The sequence below is a fragment of the Caretta caretta genome, chromosome 3 (genome assembly GCF_965140235.1).
Source record: "Caretta caretta isolate rCarCar2 chromosome 3, rCarCar1.hap1, whole genome shotgun sequence".
Classification (NCBI taxonomy): domain Eukaryota; kingdom Metazoa; phylum Chordata; order Testudines; family Cheloniidae; genus Caretta; species Caretta caretta.
This window is the reverse complement of record NC_134208.1, coordinates 208,958,167-208,975,247: the sequence shown is the minus strand read 5'-3', so window position 1 is coordinate 208,975,247 and position 17,081 is coordinate 208,958,167. Positions and strand designations below refer to the sequence as shown.

The following is a 17,081-nucleotide window of genomic DNA, read 5'->3' as shown; positions in this document are numbered from 1 at the left end:
TGGAAACCTCGGTCTCTTTCTAAGGCATCTTGTTTTTTGCAGATGGGAGCTTACGGCAATGACGACAAACAGCAACATCAGCCGCCCCATCCTTTCCTCCCACGGATAATCCTGCCACCCGGTCCCCTCTCTGCCTGTCCTTGCCCTCTGCCCCGCTTTGCAGACCTAGCTGCCATCTCAATGTGTCTGCATGGATTTTTAGCCTCTTCAGGGAAGGGCCTTGTGCTCCAAGTTCTTCCCCAAAGGATTTGTTCCTCCTGTCACCTGCCTCCTTGTGCCCTCATCATACTATTCTCACCTGTGTCCCTGGCTGGAACTTGGCACAGGTCAGTGTGCAGGCAGAAGGGGGTAGCAGGCTCCAAGGAGGAAGAAGCCAATTGTTTCTACTCTCATTGCTGGCAACAGCAGCCTGTTTCTCTCTGCTGCACCTCCCTGTGCAGCCCCACCGGATTCACAAATGCTCAGTACTAGCTGGCTGCAGGAGCAGCGTGTGCTTCACCTCTCCAGGATTACTAGCTGGAGCAGCACAAACTCTGCATGGCTCTACTGTCCTCCCTGCCCAGCCACTCTCAGTGCCCTTATCACCAACCCCAGTGGCTGAACTGACTGTTTCTAGGCCAGCTTCTCTTGCACAACCCACTATGGCCGCTGCTGGCATGTGGGCCTGGTCCTGCACACTCCAAACTTGGCAGGGTTCACCCTCCACAGGGAATGTCCAGAGAGACCCCTGGGACCTACATCTGCTAGTCCATCAATGCCTTATGGTGGCAGGGACTCCTGCTGGTGCCATGGTCTCAGCTGGAAGAGGGGTGCTGAGAATGAAGATCCCAACCTGTCAGGGCAGGCAGAGAGGGGCTTCTCCACATTTTACATTTGCACACAAGCTTGAGTGGAATAGACTGATCTGTGCCTGACGGGAGGGGGGCTGGCCTCGGGGTTGGGGTGCCACAGCCCAACTCCAGGTGTAAAACAGCAGTTTTGATTTCTATAAATATTTAAAACAAGCTCAACCCTGCATTGTCTGGTATGTCTGGGCAGAACCACTCTTTGGGGAAGGGACTGCTGGGGCCATTGCAGTCCCTGGGGTGAGGGGGTGGGGAGTAATTCTTGAGCTGGCATGATATGAGGTAAGACACAGCACACTGAAAGGCCTTTGTGGCCAGTAAAGAATCTGCCTTAATGAGGCTGCTGATCAGTGAAGAGAGGACTACAAGCAAGTGTAAGGTTTTCAGGTAGACTTGAAGAGTGAGGAGGGACAAAGGAGCTGATCCACATGGCAGGAGCTGCAGAGAAAGCTCTCCCAGTGAGAAGATGAGGGGCAGAGAAGAGGTCTGTGCTAGATGGGTTGGGGAAGGAGATGAGGGCTTTAAAAATTACTTTGCACTATCCCCTGATAGGAGTGGGGTGGGGAAAGGATTTGCTAGGGGGAGGGGTGCTTCTACATACACATGAGAAGGTAGCAATAGTAGCATCCTTAGGCTGCCATAGAGAAGGGAGTTGTCATAGTGAAGGCAAGAGGGGATCAGCAAAGGTGGGGCTGAGGCCCTGGCTTATGGGAGTTGTGTTAAGGATGAGAAGTCTGTAGACCCAGGAGGAGTATGAAGAAAGAGTTCAGGATCAGGACTGGACCAGGAGTTGGGGTTGGCAAAGGCAAACAGAAGGGAACTGGAGAGAGGGGGCTGTCAAGATTCAGCTGAGGGGATCTGGCTGAGCTGACTTGGTCACTACAGGCAGAGGGGGCCACGGAGGAGTCCCTGCGGTCCTGCTGATGCTAGTAGCATGTGTGTGAAAGTGGTGGTGAACATTACAGGGGAAGAGAAGCTGCTCTTTCCTTTCCACCTTCTCCTGTCACTGCACTGAGGTCATCCAGTTCCTTAAGGAAACAACTTCCCAACATGAAGGAGAAAGCAGCCACAAAGAGGAGTGCCTCTTGGACCTGTGAGCAAAAGAAGGAAGCAGTCCCATTAGCTGGGCTGGCGAAAGAGTGGGCAGGTGGAGAAGAGTGAATAGGCTGGTGAGGGAGGAGAAGTCGGACTTCAGCCTGGAGGGCAGTGCAGGAGCGTCCTGAATGAGATTTCCAGCTCTGCAGGGAGGATATGTCCATAAGCCTGGACTGTGCTTGCTGTGTCCTGGGCAAGGACTCCCAGCAGCCCTCATCTGTGAGGGAGCATATGGTGAGCAAAGGGACTGCCGCTGTGACTTTAGCAGCTTGGAGCCAAAGCTGGAGGTGATTGTCAAGGTCATTAACCATTGGGGCAGCTGAGGAAGGCACCTCTACATTCTCCATCACTTGCCGTCTTTAAATGGAGATGTGATGTCTGGTTAAAAGACACACCAGACTCAACCATGCATTAGTGGGCTTGAGGCAGGTGTCACTCTGTGAGGTTTTCTGGCCTGTGTTATGGAGGTGATCAGACTAGATGACTCTGATGATCCCTTCTGGTCCTGCTTCAGAGGGGTAGCCGTGTTTGCTGCTTTTACAGATCCAGACCAAGAGTCCTGTGGCACCTTATAGACCAATAGATGTATTGGAGCATGAGCTTTCGTGGGTGAATACCCATTTTGTCGGTATCTGATGAAGTGGGTATTCACCCACGAAAGCTCATGCTCCAATACGTCTGTTAGTCTATAAGGTGCCCCAGGACTCTTTGCCACTTCTCATCCTGAAATCTGTAAAGATCCTGCCAGGCCAAGTGTGAGCAAAGCTGGATGCTGGAGCCCAGCTGTTAGTATAAGGAGGACAGGGCTGGAGCCAGGGTGCTCTGCAGGAAGAAATACCATGATCCAGCAGTTCCCACTTATGGAGACACAGCTACCACCCATCTGGGTTCAATGCTGACAGGACTTGGTGGGCAGATTTGGGGTAGGGAGAGGAGCTTTCATTCAGATAGTGGTGATGCCTCACAGTGGAAGGGGAGCAGTATTCCGTACTGAAGTAACTGAATACAAAGCCTGGTGGGATGTCTCTCAGAAGAAGAGTGTAGACGGGTGCATTTGCTATGGGGGAGAGAAGAGGAGGATGGAGCCTGGCATCTCAAAGTATCTTGCCAAGCCAGTGAAATACAGTGTGTGGTGGTAACGCTTTGGGTTTGGTTCTAAGGAAGGACCATGGGAGAAGCTAGCCTGGCGTCCTCACCAATAGCATAGTGGGTCTCAGTTGCTTTGCCAGAGTCCTTCCTAATAGACTGGCAAGCAGGTGCAGTTCTTTCCATCCTGTTTGCTGCTCATTCTGCCCTGGCACATCTTACTGCCTCTCCTTTCCCTGTTCATTTCATTTCCTCTCCTCTCTCATTTGCCCTCGGGGCAGTTTGCTCCTCCTCCCCGGCAGGTGCACTCTGTGTGACTCAGAGTGGGCATCTGGTGGGGGCTCCATCAGCTCGAGCTGCACATGTTCTTGTGTTGGAGCTGGCTGGCTGCAGCCCGGAGTTTCTCCCACTGCTAGATGAACTGGGGCTATCTAGTCTGGGAGTGAGGAAATGGGGCTGGCTTTCTAGCAGATGCTGACGGGGGATGTGATAAGTCACTTAAAGGGTCTAGATGCCAAGGAGAGGGAGAAACTGGTCAGGGGAGTGTTGGGGGAAGGAGGAGTAACTAGGAACAATGGCACAGAAGAGGGGGCATCCTTTAACCTGCACAGTAAGAGACTTGCTGCTAGTGAGCTGTGAAATCAACTGCAGGGAAGGAGGGACCCACCACAGGAGACCCTTAACATTATACTGCCTGGCTGCACAAAGCTCTAGAACCTAGACGGTAGGAGCAATCCTGCTCTGCCCCTGCCACTCCCTTTAACCCCTGCTCCAAGTAGCTTGAGGCGGGCACTAAAGGGTCTGTTCCTAATGGCCAGGGCTAGAATGCCACAGGGCTGGGGTGTTGCTGCAGTTTTGGGCTCCAGAATCTGTGTCCATTTTAAATATAAGTTTCTGGCCTCTATGCTGTGAAGAGAACATCATGAAAGTGGCCTGAGTGTAACCACTGCAGCACTGCCTGCCTGAGTCTGCAGAGAGCCTGAGACAGCAGCTCTGAGAGGTGTGAACTGGCACTTGCATCTCACTCAGGGTCCCGGCGGCACAGATGCCATCTCTGGGGAATTAGGCATTTCCCCAAGATGTCCCAGAGTTCAGCATTTCACCCTGAAAACCCTAGTTCTTGGCTTGAGGCGCTGGCCCTTTGCTTCCCATCTTTCCTGCCCTCCTGGGACCTGCCTGCACCCATTCCCCAGCTTCTCCCTGAGGAAAGTCAACTGGATTCCAGCACATGCTGCTGCGCTGCTCCACGGGGTTGGGGAGCCAGTGCTGGGGTGTGGCTTGAACCCAGGGCACAGGGTGGCCCAGATGTGATGGCTGCCTGGAGAACAGCACAGCAACTGCAATGCACACAGCTGGGGAGATGAGCCCCTGGAGCTGGCCCCAGGGTACACTGTTCTCTGGGACACATGGGGGGGAAGGAGGCCCAGAGCCAGGTGCCTCAAGAACAGCAGGATAGACAAAGCCTGGGGAGAGGAGCTGGCCTCCAGTGCAGAGAAAACCCCACAAACACATTTCCTCTCCCCCTGGCTGGCATTACAGGAATGGGGATTTCAAGCACAGTAGTTCATGGCAATACGTCTCCCCCTCTTGCAGACCCTGTCTCCCTCTCCCACCCATCTTCATTTCATCCTCCCCATCTTGCTCCAGAGGAGGCGAGTCAAGGTAGATCTCTACCTTTCTAAGGCATGGTGGGTGCCATGGCAACAGGCACTTCAAACATACCAGAGCCAGACTAGCCTAAAACCAGCTGTTAGTGCCGGCTTTCGAAGGGGCACATGGCTAAGGCCCAATAAATGGTGGTGTTTCCCAAATGCACCCAGACCTCTTCCGACTCTGATCTGATCAGCTCTCCCACAGGGCAGGACTGGTTCAGTACATGCATGGGAGACCTAGGGAACATCCAGGGGATGGTGACTAAGACTTTCCTGAAGCCAGTGCTGCAGAAAGCTGCAAGGGTGCTGTCTATCCCATGAAATATAAAGCTGAGGCCCTGAGCATGCCTAGCTAGTAAAGATCCCATGGGACTTTGTAAGTGTTGAGGAGTTAATCTAGGTGTCCTGGCCAGATTTCAACTCAAGTATGTCCCCCTGTAGTTACAACTGAATTTGGGCTCATCCTTCTCTTCATGTCCTAAGCCCTGGTGCAGTGCTGCCGTGTACTATTAATAACGTCTGGGTGCCACGCTTGAGGTGGTGAGGCGATTCCAGCCTGTGAATTACATAGAGTGGTGGGATCACAGAGACTGTCAATGGTTCTGGCAATTACTGTCTTCAGCCTGCTCCGATAAGCCCCGTATCATAAGCTCCTGTGCCATTATCTCTGCAGCCAGAGATGTACCGTAGTGTCTCCATCATTGACTTAAGTCTCCCAGTGTGCTGGAATATGGGTCAGTGCCCTTTGTGAGCATCTTGCAAGGGCAGAGCTGGGTGTGGGCATGGGGCAGTGGGAGCTAAAAGTCATATATTTTATCACCTTCATTCTCTGCCACAAACCGGTTTGGAGTGATGCCTTTTAGCCCCCTGCTTTCAGCTGGCACTAGCCACTGGGTACCCTGGGGCCTGTGCTGCAGTTGACAGGGTGTAGGAGCCTGATTCCTTTGCCCTGTGCAGTGCTACAGAGCAAAGCTGTCAGGCAGCCAGTGCTCTGGGAACATTTCTGAGCTGTTTTGGCACCTATTTCTCTGGGTGATTGTTGGGGGGGGGGGTGCCATTGCTACCAGTGGCAGATCTGTTCTCTACTGGGGAAGTGGTGAGTGACAACCCACAATGGGAGTACGGGCCAGCAGGAAGGCTCCAGACACAGGTGCCAATTCTCCAGCAGGAGATGATGCAGCTGCTGCTGGTTCCCCAATGGGAGAGACACTGGGACAAAGGGGACAGCCTTACACTGCAGACCAGCTTACCCCAAACTGGGAACAGCAAGGGACAGCTGGATTAAACCCCAAGCAGGGGCTGCAGCTGGCATGCCAGAGTCTGCTCCCACAGCGATCCCCAGGCTTAGTGTGTCTCACACATTTTGCAGATGCCAATGAAGTGTATTGGGCTGAATTGACTGGCTGGGCCCATCTTGGGTCTTATGTATGGTGGGTCCAGATGAGACAGATGACAGGGGAGACTGCCTGCAAAGCCTTCGACACACCAGGACAGCAGCGGGCGGGGGGGGGGCAACTGACTGACCTCTCTTTCCAGTGCCCCACCCTTCCCTCTCCTGCTGAGCTGACAGGTTTGTTTTAAAGAGCCAGGCTTCCTTTTATTGCTTCCCCTATCAGATTGCAGCCAGGCTATGGAGGGTTATTTTTAGAAGTCTGCTTTCTAAAAATAGCCCAGAGCTGTTTAGAATTGCGTCACAAGAGGTAATTTTATCCTGTTTGGCCTGGCTCAGGCCCCCATTCGCCCCAGGAGGGGGAATACAAAAGGAGGACCAGTGTAGGAGGGGGTCAGCGGGTTCAGACTGAGCCAGAGGGGAAGGAGGTAAGAGGCACTTTGCCAGATTCGGACATCCCATTAGTGGGGCTCTGAGACCCAGTTATGTGTGCAGGGGTTCTGCCTCCCCTTATCCTATGGGGTCCTGCCAGAGCCCAGGCCTCTCCCTACACCCAGTGGGGAGCTGGTGTGTCAGTGACCCCCTAAAAGTAGAGCCAGCTCTGGGGCAGCTTCCTGCTGCATGGGGGAATGTCTCCTGCTGTTGGATCCTTCCATGCCATCTGGAGCCAGGCTTCAGGGAAAGAGACCAAAAAGGGCTGCTCCTTCCCCCCAACTGCAACCCAGGCTTTGCTTCTCTCCCCAGTGCTGCTCTCCAGAGGGAGCAGACTGTCCCCAGCCTTGCTCCTCTGATGTGACCATGTCTTCATGCAGGCCAGGACAATGACTATCTTCTGCGACCACTGCAGCAGGCCGCTGAGGAAGGAGATGAGCCACCCCCGAGGGAGGAGTGGGATGGAGTCCAGCGCTTCAAAGCCATTCAGGTTAGAGACCATCCTGCTCCCTCTTCTCTCCTTTGCCTGGATGGACGTGCTGTCCCATTACACACTGTGGGTCTGGATGTTGGCACTCTTTACTGCACTCTCTGATCCTCTAGACTCAAGGGGCATCACCCTTGGCCAGCTTCCTCCTGCCCTGCTCCCTTAGCCCTACATGTGACCCAGGGGGATGTGAGTGAAGGGCTGGAGAGAGCTCGGGGCTATGAAATGAGGCTTGGACTGTATCTGAGCTCAGGCACAGAGAACTAGGGTGTTAACAGTTAGGTGAAGAAGGGCTTGAGGAGAGCAGTGAGGGGGCTGGGGAGGCAAGTAGGAGTTATGGACTGAAGAGAGACTGACTCTCTGTGGGCTAAGTTAAAGGGCATTAGTTGTTGTGCCTGGCCCCAGTGTCCTGCCCCTTTGGAGTCTCGAGGGAAGGTCTCGCTGCTTGGGCTCTTTCCCCAGGTTGTAGATGGATCTTTCTCTCCTCTTTCATACCCATATGGAGAGGGCAGAGCTACCAAACCATTCATGACACAAAGGTCCTGCGGCAGACTATGGCTCTATTTGTGTTCCTAGAACCAAAGCCAACCTCCCTGTATCTAGAGAATTGTGTCCCCATCTCCCCTGCAATCTCCTACTTGCTTCTCCAGAATGTTCTGCCAAGTATATTGTTCCTCTGTGTCCAGCGTAGCCAGGCAGGCTTGGCCTGGGAGCTCCTCCTCAAGCTGGCTTGCTCTGAGCCACGCTCCTCTTAGGACAGGACTAAACTAGAGGCTTTTGCTGGTGCAGCAGTGGTGGTTAGGGGTGGGATTTTTTGTGGCAACATTTCTACGCTGGGCAAAGCCCTGGTATAAACACAGTGGCATAAAACTCCTTCGACTGGGGGCTTATCTACACTAGCACTTCACAGCACTGCAACTGTCTCGCTCAGGGGTGTGAAAAAACACCCCCCTGAGCGCTGCAAGTTTCAGCACTGTAAAGTGCCCGTGTAGACAGTGCACCAGCGCTGGGAGCTACGCCCCTTGTGGAGGTGGTTTTTTTAGAGTGCTGGGAGAGCTCTCTCCCAGCGCTGTGCTGTGACTACACAAGCCATGTTAAAGCCCTTCCATTGAAGACATGCCCTGGGATAGCTCACTTTACTCGGAAAACCAGACTAAGCTATGTGACAAAAGCCCTTTGCCACTAGAAGCTCGGACAGTTTGTCGGCAATAGCAATACCAGCAAACTTTTCCCAGTATCGATTAGTTTTAGCCCTTCTCTCCAAGGGCAGGGATTGGTGTGGGGATCTGAATCAGGAGGGGAACTGGCTTGTATTGAGCACCCCTCAATTTATTTTGGGGCCAGGTAATCACGGGGCATCCCAGTGAATGGAGGGGTCAATGGTTCATAACACCGTTCCAGGCTCAGACTGTTCAAATGCTTTTGTAAAGCGATTGCTTTATCTGCTGGGGCAGAGCTACAGACATGAGATGAAATGCACGGCAAGGCACAGCTGAAACATAGAATATCAGGTTGGAAGGGACCTCAGGAGGTCATCTCGTCCAACCCCCTGCTCAAAGCAGGACCAATCCCCAATTTTTGCCCCAGATCCCAAAAAGGCCCCCTCAAGGATTAAACTCACATCCCTGGGTTTAGCAGGCCAATGCTCAAACCACTGAGCTACCCCTCCCCCCATGACTTCATCGCCTGCCACAGGCTGGCCCATGAGTGAGGTGGTGATATGGCTGGAGCCCACCGCTCAGCAGGGAGATGAACCCAGGCCCAGGGACATGCACCATGCCCGCACTGCAGGCAGCACTGTGGCCCCAGAAAGCAGGGAACTTGCAGGAAGGCCCCACTGAGTGGCTGCTGCCTTTCCTGCTTGTACTGCTTCAGACCCCCTGCCTCTAAACTCTCCTTTCCTCGGGCTGGTGATTCAAGCAGTACCACAGCCTGGTATCACGAATCTCCCTGCTCCTGTTCCCATCTGGAGCCTTCATGTGGTTCTAGGGCTGCATGTGGCTGGGATGCCACCTCGTGGCCATTTGCTGCAGTGCTCACCTTGGGGGAAGGCAGTGGGGCTAAAGGGGATGTGCTCTGGGCAGGTTCGTAGTATCTGCCTGTAGTCCACACTTCTCGTCATTTGCTTTGCATTAAATGCAAAAATCAGAGTTAGTGCATCCTAAATTCTGAAAAAAGAAAAGGAGTACTAGTGGCACCTTAGAGACTCAATTCTGAGTTGGTAGAAGCCTGGATCCAGAGGGGACCTTTGGTTGCCACAGCAGTGATCCCTTGCACAACTTGATGCTTTGTCCTGAGTGACTGCTTATGGTTGTCATGGGAACCATGACTTAGAATTCCCTGACTTGTGTGCATATCAGATACTCAGAATGGGGCATTGTGTGTTATATCAGGCGATGGGAATGTCCAAGTCTAACCTGATGCAGATTTTCCCATTACCTGGTAGCTTTTCAATGGAAGTCAGAGAGTGGAAACTGCTGCAATTTTCCTCTTCAGCTGGGATAACATCTGTGTTGGGAAACAAATGAATTATACCCTTTTCCCTTCCCCAGGGCACCTCCCCTGGAGCAGGGACTCCCACCTTCCTCACAATTTCTAACAGACTCTGCTTCTCTGCAGGTCGACAAAGGGTGCCTCTAAGGCTCGTCGGGATCAGATCAATGCTGAGCTACAGACCCTGCGCTCCCTGCTGCCCATCTCAGCACAGGAGAAGGAGCGGCTGTCGTACCTCCACACCATGGCTTTGGTCTGTCTCCAAATCCGTGGGACACAGCTCTTTCCTCCAGGTAAATATCCAGCCCTGCAGCTATCCTATTCACAGCCAGGCAGAAGTAGTCCCTGCTGTTGAGTTTCTGCACTCCCAGTTGGTTGCAGAGCTGATCTCTAGCTCCCAGAGACTCCCACTTCATTAGGTCTCATACCTGCTTCAGGTAGGCAAAGCCATACTGTGCATAACAGCTGCTCCCCATACCACACTCTGGACATGGAGATTGCTCCCACGAACCATGGCACACCCCTTGTCAAACTGCTTTCTGGTTCCCATCTCTTCCTCCCCAAGGGCTACATTTGCAGAGTTATCACATTGCAGAGCAAGCAAGATGACTGTGCCTCTTGCTCTGGCATGACTACACCAGGAATAGCATGTTCAGTTCTGAGCCCCTCATTGCCAGAAAGGTTCCCTCAGTTTGAGGGTGGCTTTCTTCAGACAAGTGCAACAAAAGCCACGGTGTAACAGCCACAGGTGTTTAAAGGCTGGACATCTCAAGGAGGGTGGGCTTTAAGGGGGGCAACCAGGGTCAATGGAATACAATGTCAGGAAAGGCTTCTGCAGCCTGATGGGTCTGGCCACCCGGAGCAGCCTCCTATGGAAAGTGGGGAACCCTGGCACTCAGGACATTCACACCATCAGAGGTGCTTCCATCACCGTTACTTGTTACCTGTCCCTCCCTGTTTGCGTTACACCCACTCTGCCTGTCTTCAGGGCACAGACTGCGTCTAACTTTGTGTGCACATGCAGCACCCAGCGCTACAAGGCCCTGCTGCTGACTGGGGACTCTGGGCACTACCATAATAGACATAACGACACTAGTCTGGCAAAAGGCCTGGAAGCCGCAAAGCACGTGAAAGGAACTGAGTTCCCTTGGCGACCCAACAGGTGGCACCTCTCTCTTGGCGTGTTGGTGTTCTTGCCCCTCCCCCTCAGAAGGAGCTGCTGTGGAAGCTCTACGCTGCTCTTTTGGTTTTGCAGGCTCAGCTGAATGTGCTTCTGCCACAATGCCAGATCTGGAGCTGCTGTCCTCGTTGCCGGGGTTCATCATTGCTCTCTCTGCAGATGGCAAACTGGCCTACATCTCTGAGAATGTGGCCCATCTCCTGGGCTTCTCTGTGGTAAGCTCACGTTGTTGCAGGTATAAGGCACCAGCCCACTCTGTTCCCACTCCCCAGTGGCAGGTTAGCAAGTCCTCTGCAGAGCTACAGACTGCGGGGGTGGCTGCTCCCATCACAAGGCTGTTACTGTTCATGTGCAGCGCCACACCACATACCAGGACACACCAACTGGCTTGGCTTTTGTTCAGGGCTGGTTTAGGATAATGAGAACCTGGGCCAGTGGTGATCAACGCTAACTGGCTAACAGCACAATTACCCTGATAGTGACAATCCACAACATGGTTACAGGTGCTAGGCACCCACTGCTCCACCTGGAATCTCTCCATCTGGGCTCTGTTGCCTGCCCCATCCCCATCATCCTTGCCGGCTGTTAATGGCTGAAGCCAAGGACTCTGGCAGCAGCTGTTTTTGCTTATGAGCTGCATGCATTGAGGTGGCAGCACCATCTGCTGCATAGGTGTGGTGACTGCTCCTCTGCTTCAGCTTAGCTGCTGTCTGGTTTTCTTTATACATCCAGCTGATCTATTTGCGTTAGTCTCTGGGGGTTCCCTGGTTTTAATAGTGGGAGAGTGAGGGTGAGGTAAGGAATGAATGAGTGAGAGGCTGTGCTTATGAACTCAGCAGTCATTCACTGCTCTCATTCACAAAGGGAATGTCAGACCCATCCCTTCTCCCTGTTCTGTTTCTCAACATCAGCTGTAGTTGTCTTCTACCTGTGTTGGTTGGCGGAACCTGTTTTTATTTATTTATTTTTTTTAACGGAAACTTGCTTCGTAGCATATGCTCTAGGGACATTGTTAACGAGACATTGTCTGCTGCTGAAAGTCTGGCCCATGCTCTGATCCTCTTTCACATGAAGTCTTGAAATAGCTTCCCGCTGAGATCTCTGCTCCTCTGTCCACTTCTTACAGGGCACTCAAAACCACTGTGCCCATGGTCTAGTGGCCCAAGGACAGGACTGGGAGACAGAAGCTCTAGAGTTCTAATCTTGGCTGTGACTATGGTATTAGATATGTGATACATAAATAAGTACCCCAGTGGCACCAGGCCCAGTGTGAGCCAGTCTGTGTCTGTACTAATAAAGTCTCTTTTTGCCCTTTCCTACCAGGTGGAGCTGCTAGCCCAAGGAGACTCCATCTTCGACCTACTAGATGGCTCAGCACACGAGGCTGTGCAGGAGAAGCTCCACTCCGCTCAGGAGCAGCCAGGCACTGGTACGCGCACTCAGGACTCAAATCAGGATATACATGGCATGGGGGACAGCTGGGTTATTCATGGGGCTCGAGGCAGGAGTGTACATAACGCTGTGTGGTGGGGGATTAGTCCGTGCACCAGCCTGTGCTCTGGTGACTTATGCGAAAACCCCCTTCCGAAGGACAGTCTTTAAACAGATAAATCAATCCAAATAATTGCCACCCAGGCCTGGAGATGCTGGAGTGAAGGTCGCAGGTACGTGTCAGTGGCCCGAGTACATTTTATCTGCCAAGAATACTGGGGTAGGTCCACTCTTGAACCAGAATTCACGTGTCTTACTGTGTCCATGCTGAATCATTTTTAAAATCCTTGCACATCCACTGTGTACCCACATCAAGGCTGCTCTAAACCATTTCAGCTGCACTGCCTTCTGGCTACTTATCCCACAATACAGCTCCCGCTAGCAGTTCCTTGTGGGTGATTTCAAAGGTCTTGTTTGGGTACTTCATGGTTTCCTTGGAGAATTATGGAAGGAGAGATCAATCTCCCATAAGTCACTGGGAAATGACCAAGAGACTCCTATAAGATCCCTGGGGTCAGTGCCATTTCTAAACTGCTTTCACATGCAAGTGAGGCAGAATGCTTAGTTTACAATCCTGCCTAGGGAGGGAGAGGACAGGAAGCATGTCTTACCCAGGGTTCATCCCATATGAGTACTGACTGAGGCAGTACATCTAGACTGCACATTACTGAGATATGTGGTACGATTACTCCCGATTCAGTTTCTTGCTGCCAGGAGTAACTTCTCCAGGGATGGGTAGGGCTTCCCCTCCAAGCTCCCCCACTACAAAGTCAGTGTGGTATATTGGGTAGTTTCCTCACCAGAGGTAGACCCGGATCAAGCAGTTTGTCCCATCGATCTAGCAGCTGCTCACTTCCTAGGAGAAGATGCTGACAATTTACACAATGACTTTTTGTTGCTGCAGAAATTGTGTTTGTCAGTGAAATGCGCACATCCAGGTCCTTCCGAGTGAGATATGGAGGGAATCGGGCTGTGGCTGTGAGGGGCCGATTCCTCGCTCTGGATGGGATGACCTCCTGCTCCAGCTTAACATTCCTTGGCTTTTGCACTCCCATCATGCAACTGTCTGACTACGGGGATGGCATTTCTTATGATGCCCCGTTCCAGAGCCAGCACACACTGGATATGAAGGTCACTGATGTCACAGAGAGGTGAGGAATGGCTGCTCTTAGCATGGTCTTGACTGAATCCCTGGGAGAGCAAGAAAGTTCAGATTACAATTGTACTCCAGAGCACTGTTGCCAGCCACAATCCATGCTCCGGAGTGCTGGAGCCAGGTCTCACTCACTGGGATGCTCACTGCCAGCCCACCAAACAGATATGCAAGCATTGCAAGTATAGACACCCCACATCCCTGCATGCCTCTTCCCCTAACCCAGTACCACTGGGGAGAGGGTCTGTTGCCACTTGCTCCTTCCTGCCCCCACCAGCAACAAGGAAAGGACCAGATTATCCCTCTGTGTACCCCAAAACACTGGGAGTGGGCAAGTTTTCCCCACCTCTTTCCCTTTATCCTCACATCAGAGAGCCTGTCCTTTCCCCTAGCCAACACCCTCTACCTGTCCCTTCCCCATATGAGAAGCATCTTCAAGAAATCTGTTGTCTCAGATGCTGCTCCTTTCTGTTCTTCCTCAGTGTCATTTATCATCTTGGCTATCGGAGGGAGGAGCTGATTGGTCAGTCTTGGTACAGCCTCTTACATCCTGCAGATGTTGCATCAGCAGCTGCCCAACATGAGAGCCTGAGTAAGTGCCAAGCCTCTACGTATGGGGGGGAATGAGAGAGATTCTTTAGCAGGTTCTGAAAAGCAGCGGAGTTCACCCTGTTTTATGTTGCAACTAACATTGACCTAATCTTCCAAGCCCCTCCCATGGAGCGCTCTCCTTGAGCCTGTCAGCAAGGCCACTGCTCTCTGCCATCAAATCCCTCTTCAAAATCCACTTCTGTGATTCTTACCAGAAATGAGCGAAGGAAGGAGCAGCCATTGGGTTCTGGGCCAGCAGCTTGCTCTGCTCTCACATAATGAGTGCATTTGACTCACATGCTGTTAGGGCTCTTTCTTTGGGCCAAACCAAGCTCCTTCTCAAGTACTCAGAAGCCCTGCTTGGCTCTGTCCACTACATTCCCGCGCTTGGGGATGACATTGGGGCCTGTGACCCTGCCAGGGGAACAGGACATGGTGCTGTGTACTGCCATCGTGGGAACCCTGATCACTCTGTGTTTGTGATTTCAGTGTGTGACACTGGGAGGTGCAATCAGCGCTTAGTGGTTCGCCTGCTCTGCAAAGACCTGAGCTGGGCATGGGTGCAAATCATAGCATCAAAGGAGTATGAGAGAGGAAAAGAGATAATCACCTGCACCAACTTCAGCCTCAGGTACAACCCCTTGTCCTTCCTGGGCTATTCCTTAAGGAGATACCACCTGCTCCTGACTTGTTTAAGGCTCAGTGTGCTGGGCACTTAATAGAACATAGAGCAGAACCAAACCCTGCCCTATAGAGCTGGTAGATTGAGCATGATGAGTGCAGTGGAAATCAGATTAATGTTACTGTCAGACAGAAGATGCTCACCAGATACCTCAAAGATTAAATTCATGGTGAGTGTGGGATAATGGAGAAGGGCAGAGATCTGGAGGGCAGACTGGAGTTATAGATGGAGGGAAGAGCATGAGAGTGTGACAGAAACAACTAGATTAAGCATGGTGACTGCTACAGGCCAAAATCAGTATCAGTAACGTTGTATTAGTGTCATGGTCCTGATAGTGGTGGCTGCCAGCTGGAGGGGTTTCTGAGGGCAGGGGCCATTAGACTGCCCTGGAAGCTCCTCCTTTCTGGGTAAGCTGCTGGAAGGCTGATGCTGGGCCTCCAGAACCCTACAGGGATAGACTGCATCCTCAGGGACTGGTACTTCACCAAGAGGTGGGCAGTTGTTAGGACTCCTGACCCACATGGTCCTAAGACCTTGTTGACCCCCTTCAGGCTGCAGGTGAATAGGGAGGTCTCTTTCAATGCTTACTTCAGTCCCTGACACATTTTTTGTTTTCTGCAGTGAGGAAGAAGCTCAGTATCTCCAGGGCCAGAATCCATGGCATGGAGCCATCTCTGCAGCTGCCCTGAGTCCAAGGCACTATGCCAGAGAAAAAGAGCACAAGACACTGCCAAGAACGCTAAATCCCTTTCCACAGGAGGCAGTAATGCCTAACCATGGAGTACCCAACTATAGTCCCTGCCAGTTCCCTAATGCCCATCAGGAGGAGATGCTGCCAGCTTCCCTACAACCTTCCTTCACCACCTGCTTCCCTGCTCCCACTGTAGGGGCTGGGTTACCCTCCCAGGAGACTAAGTGCTCTATCCTACCCGATGGGCAGAGGAATCTGTCCTGCCCCTTCAGTGTTTACAAGTCACCCTACAGCCAGCCCTTCTCCAATCCTTGTGTGCTCTGTTCCCCAGAAGTTCCCCTTTCTCCTGGCAGCAGCCCTTCTATTCATGCTTGTCCGGTCCCTGTAGGAGGGCAGTCCCCAGGCATGTCCCCTGCAGTGTTCCAGTCCTCTGAGACAGAGAGATGGGCAATCAGTGTGTTGGCTGAGCAGATCCACTCCCTGGCTGAAAGCCTATCTCAATACACAAAGCAAGTGCAACCAGAGACTCCTAATGTCCCACTGTGGTCTGAGCGACCCATTGCTGACAGCCAACTGGGGTCAGGACAGGGCTGGGGCAACTCTGGAACAGTGGCTTGCCTAGCAGAACCCTGTTTAGATGAAGACATCATTACCAGTATCTTAAACAATCTGCTGGAAAATGGGGGTCCAAACTCACCCACCACTGCACTGGGGTCATCACCCACTATCTTGCCTTCAGACTCTGACTCACAGGGTGGCCCTCCATTCCAGATACCCATGTCTCCAACAGTCACCTGTCCAGATCAGTGCCTCTTCCTACAGCCTTTGACCACCTCTGCGTCATTTGACTCCTGTGCACCAGTGTCCCTATGGGATGGAGATCTCAATGAGACTCCATGGTGCACTGCAGCAAAATAAGGAGGCCCTGGGCTGCGTTTCAATGCCAGAGGTGGAAACCCGTCTCCGCACCCTCTTCTGCTCTCCAGTTGCGTTGAAGACTCGGCTTCTTCTGCACCTTCTCTCAGAAGTAACACTGGAGGTGGAGGAGAGAAGACACTGTTATCTGTCTTTCCCATTTCACTGTGATGTAGTTTCTTCCCTTCATTCTGTGGAGGGGGATAAGTGGAAGAAAAGCTATGACTTAACGAGGAAAAAAAACCTCCGTTCTCTGAACCAAACATGGCCCTTGTCTCTACCGCCTGGAGAACAGCCAATGGATGGGTGTAGCATCACGTTCACTGCCCCTGTTCTCACACACAGTGGGGCAGGACCTCAGGGAACCAGACTGGACTCGTGGCAGATGAGGGCCGTACATTCCCGCCATTGGCTCCTCAGCTCCTGCTCCGCCAGCTCCACCATGAGGCCTTCAGCAGTCGCAGGAGCCACCTCCATTGGTCGCCATGGCAGGGAAGCGATGGACTCTCTCGTCCCTGGGGCTGTGCATCATCCCGCCAATGGCGAGCGCTCCCTGAAGGCGTCAGCCATTGTCCGCAGCCGGGGGGAGGAGGGGACGTGGAAGGAGACCTCCTCGGCCTGGCTGCCTCCTGGCGCACGGGGCGGCTGGCCCTGGCCCAGCTCAGAGCCCCGCCCGTCACTGCCGTGGTGCTGCGGGGTCTGTACGTGGAGCCCAGCGCTGTGAATAAAGCCCGAGATCCCGGCCTGAGTGTGGCTGTGTGTGCGCGGGGGAGGGGAGGGCGGGAAAGGACGTGCCTGAGGGGGCCGCCACGAGGGAGGGAGGGAGGGGGGGGGCACACAACGGGCCTCGCAACACGCGCCGCTCCCTCGCGCCTCTCCCGCCCACGCGTCGCGCCGC

General features: G+C 53.0%; 2 protein-coding genes across 7 annotated transcripts in view; both read left to right on the top strand.

The window, feature by feature from the left end:
• The window catches only part of KLHDC3 (kelch domain containing 3), a 34,846-nt gene extending 33,842 nt beyond the window's left edge, over window positions 1-1,004 (top strand). For all 6 annotated transcript variants that reach the window (XM_048842330.2, XM_048842325.2, XM_048842327.2 and 3 more), the window contains one exon: window positions 43-1,004. In XM_048842330.2, the coding sequence (XP_048698287.1) occupies window positions 43-109 (67 nt within the window). In that variant the 3' untranslated portion in view covers window positions 110-1,004. The remainder of the gene's footprint in view (window positions 1-42) is intronic.
• A 103-nt stretch (window positions 1,005-1,107) lies between these two features.
• On the top strand, window positions 1,108-16,928 carry LOC125633274 (single-minded homolog 2). Its single transcript, XM_048842324.2, has 9 exons — window positions 1,108-2,174; window positions 6,881-6,990; window positions 9,607-9,773; window positions 10,736-10,875; window positions 11,984-12,089; window positions 13,056-13,302; window positions 13,787-13,896; window positions 14,385-14,526; window positions 15,199-16,928. Exons 1-9 carry the CDS (start codon window positions 2,097-2,099, stop codon window positions 16,184-16,186), a joined length of 2,088 nt encoding a protein of 695 aa, XP_048698281.2. The 5' UTR covers window positions 1,108-2,096; the 3' UTR covers window positions 16,187-16,928.
• Window positions 16,929-17,081: the final 153 nt, after the last annotated feature.

Coding starts and splice junctions, on each gene's coding strand:
- LOC125633274 (XM_048842324.2), top strand. CDS start 2,097: ATGTCCATAAGCCTGGACTGTGCTTGCTGTGTCCTGGGCAAGGACTCC. Junction 12,090..13,055: donor TCAGGAGCAGCCAGGCACTG/GTACGCGCACTC, acceptor TTGTTGCTGCAG/AAATTGTGTTTGTCAGTGAA. Junction 14,527..15,198: donor TGCACCAACTTCAGCCTCAG/GTACAACCCCTT, acceptor TGTTTTCTGCAG/TGAGGAAGAAGCTCAGTATC.